This window comes from Miniopterus schreibersii (assembly GCF_964146895.1).
Source record: "Miniopterus schreibersii genome assembly, chromosome: 1".
NCBI classification, from domain to species: domain Eukaryota; kingdom Metazoa; phylum Chordata; class Mammalia; order Chiroptera; family Miniopteridae; genus Miniopterus; species Miniopterus schreibersii.
The window spans coordinates 127,494,446-127,497,939 of record NC_138101.1 but is presented as its reverse complement, the minus strand read 5'-3'; the positions used below and the strand labels follow the sequence as shown (position 1 = coordinate 127,497,939).

Below are 3,494 nucleotides of genomic sequence, written 5' to 3'. Positions count from 1 at the left end.
AGTAATAGCTTACTGTTGACCAGAAGCCTCATCGGTAACATAAACAGCTGATTAATACATATTTGTATGTTATTAGTATTATATAATGTATTCTTTAAAAAAATTTTTATTTTTCAATTACAGTTTATATTTAATATTATTTTGTATTAGTTTCAGGTGTACAGCATAGTGGTTAGACAATCATATACTTTAAAAGAGGTCCCTCTGTTATTTCTAGTACCCACCTGGCACTGTACATAGTTATTACAATATTATTGCCTATATTCCCTATGCTGTACTTTACAATCCTCTGACTATTTTGTGACTACCAATTTGCACTTTTTAATCCCATCACCTTTTTCATACAATAGAGTGAGCTAAAGAAAAGAAAATGTTATTGAGAAAATCATAAGAGAAAATACATTTACAGTGCTGAATGTATTTATTGAAAAAATCAGCATATACATTTTGGACCTGTGCAGTCCAAACCCCGGTTGTTCAAGAGTCAGTATTTTACCGCAATAAAAAAAGGAGAAACTTACATTTGTAACATCACCTATTGCTTACTTTCTTATAGCCTTTTTAATATTTATAACCTAAGGACAACACAGCCTAGATGTCTCTCTGATATAGAATTATATTACACAGAAGCAGAGGGCATATCTCTGGTTGTGTGATTAACTAAGAGTTCATGGGACCCTGCATTTTAATGTAGGCTTTCGAATTTCGGTTTTGTGTTCTTTCTGGAGAAGAATCCTCACTGAATGTTGACTCAAACAGAGCAAGAATGGACTTCTTGAAAACCTTTTTGAAGTTCTCCCCAATAAATAGGTAGAGTGTGGGAGAAAAGACAGTATTGAAAGAGTAGTAATCACTGTAAGCATCATAGTCAACTGTAAATGTAGAGATTGGTTCTTAGTGAGAAGCAAGCCCTGGGATACATGGTAGGGCATCCAACACACAAAGAAAGAGGTAACGGCAGTCATCATGACTTTGAAGGGTTTGTTGGATTTAAATAGGTTCCTCTTTTTCATCTTGTTGGCTACTCTTCCATAGCAAAAGGTGATAATGAAGAAAGGCAGAAGGAAGCCTAGCAAGAAGCTGCTGGTGAAACAGGCTGCGTGAACCCATTTCCTTAATGTGTGCAGCTTTCTGCTTTCCCAGTTAGTGGACATAGCATAATTATTTTGGCAGGTCACCCTTCCTTCATGGTCATCATGTGCCTCTCTGAAAACCAAACAGGGAATGCTGAGGGCAGTGGCAGACATCTGGACTCCCAGGATGATGCTGGAAGCCCAGCGTGGGGTTTGGTGCGGCTGTGACCACACCGGGTGAGTAGTGAGAAGGTTACGATCAACACTGATGGCTGAGAGGAAGAAAACGGAGGCGAACACTCCTGTGGACAAAACGCTGTTGAAGACCTTGCACATGGCTTCTCCAAAGCTCCAGTGGTTGTCCTGAAGGTAGGAGGTGGTTATAAATGGCACAATCAATGTTGAAACAAAATATGAGAGAATGAGATGAAAATATAAAAGAGTACTGACAGTTTTCTTCATCTTGAATTTTAGTATACATAGATAGAGACCATTGGTAATAATACCGATTATTGATGTCATGAACAAAAGAAGGACAATGATTATTTTTGAGGCAGGAGCTGGAAAGTGAGTGCTGTTTCTTACTAATGTAGAGACATTGACCTGGTAATTGGAAGAGTTGATCAGATCCATACTTACTGGTGGAATGAGAAACAGAAAATAAGACCAAATAAGAAGCAGAAGAAAAGATTAAATATAGAAATTAAAATATCAACAGACAAATTGAGAATATTTTTAAAACAGCAAACATAATATTTCCACAATAATACAAACTGGATCTTTTTCCTGAGGCCTTTACTTTGTTTTGTATGAAAAATTAAGATCAGATTAATTTGAGCATCAAAAACGAAAATACTACAGATGAAATTAATGTGAAATGGATGTTTGACTTTGTTAAGTGATTAATTTGGGTAGCTAAAAATCTTCTATTTAGACATTAACCAGACGTCTGGCCCTTCTTGATGAGTACGACTTCTTGCGTAAGGCTATGTAGAGTCAGTTTTGCTTGACTAAGACTTGGTCAAGGCGAATGCTGCTAATTAAATTGAATAACAAAAATAACAATGGCTGCAAGTTAGTAATCATGGGGAGCTGTAATTCGATTTCTCCCATGAGCTGGTTATATATAATAAATGCTATTTTCTAGTATTCTAACACTGAGCACATAACAGTAAGAACCGATGTTCACATGGGAGCCCGAAGGCACTGTAAGACTGTGAGTTCTTCAGAAACATCAGAGAAAGAGGAAGTGTACTACAGAATAATATAGTAGTGGTTCTTCCTTACTTGGAGAGGGGAAAGAGGGAGAGAAATCAAAGAACTGATATTTACTCAATACTTGTTATATGCTAGGAGAATTTTATGAAAATCATTTCTTTTTTTTTTTCCTCACAAAGGAAAATACTTAAACAGAGGAGAAAGTGAGGCTTAAAAGGGTTAAATTTCTTATTAATGTTGGGAACCCTACCAGTGTTTTATGTTACTTCTTTGAAAATTGGTTTTTCATGTCTAGTGTATTGATGATGCTCCATGAATCAGAATATTAGATTATTTAAAATATCCCATTTCTTGGATAATGGTTCCTGTAGTATTGAAAATATAAACGTGACAATGTTTTGGAAAATACCTATTATAACAGAGTCATCTCAACAAATTGGTTTTTGAGCCCTGCCAGGCATGGCTCAGCAGTTGAGCGTCAGTCTAGGATCCAGGAGACTGAGGTTCGCTTCCCGGTCAGGGCACATGTCCGAGTTGTGGGCTCCATCCCCAGTCGGGGGCGTGCAGGAGGCAGCTGATCAATGATGACTCTCTCTCTCTCTCCCTCTCCCTTCCTCTCTCTGAAATCAATAAAGATATATTTAAAAATTTTTTGTTTTTGGTAAATTGGATAAATCAATGGAAATTAATAGTGATGCTTTTTTCACTAAGCAAAAACATTCTAATACTATGTAGAGAGGAGAAATAAAGTAATCCTTATTAAAATCACAACTTCTTTAAGTTAACTCTGCCTCCAAAGTAGAAAAATGATTTTCTTCAGGAAAATACTTTAGTAGTAGTCTGCTTTGGGAATAAAAAGTGAAGTCTAAGGACATGGAGTAGATAGGCAATGGTGAGCGAAAGAGTGGGAACCTGAGAAAGAGGCTGTGCAAAGGTCCTTGGAACATGAGAAGAGGGGAGAAGTGAGGGTGGTCTTCAGAGAGGGGAGCACAGGAAAAACACAGATGGAGGTCAGGAGGCTTGAAGAGTAATGGGTAATGAGATATTAAGAAGTGCAGAAATTACACAGGGGATTTAAAATAAGGGGTGTCTAATACTCAGTTTTAATCCATTTGCTATGCTTTGACATGGTGTAATGTCCCTTCTCATTAATGGCAACTGTCTTACATTGGTGGTTGCTCTGGGGAACAGAAGGAAAAGAGC

General features: G+C 37.2%; 1 protein-coding gene across 1 annotated transcript; it reads right to left on the bottom strand.

Annotated features, from left to right (window-relative positions):
- Positions 1 to 660: 660 nt before the first annotated feature.
- Positions 661 to 1,706, bottom strand: GPR33 (G protein-coupled receptor 33; the record flags this gene model as incomplete). The annotated part of the gene is given in 2 exon segments (XM_081119659.1): positions 661 to 842; positions 845 to 1,706. Coding segments are annotated over 2 exon segments (1,044 nt in total).
- Positions 1,707 to 3,494: the final 1,788 nt, after the last annotated feature.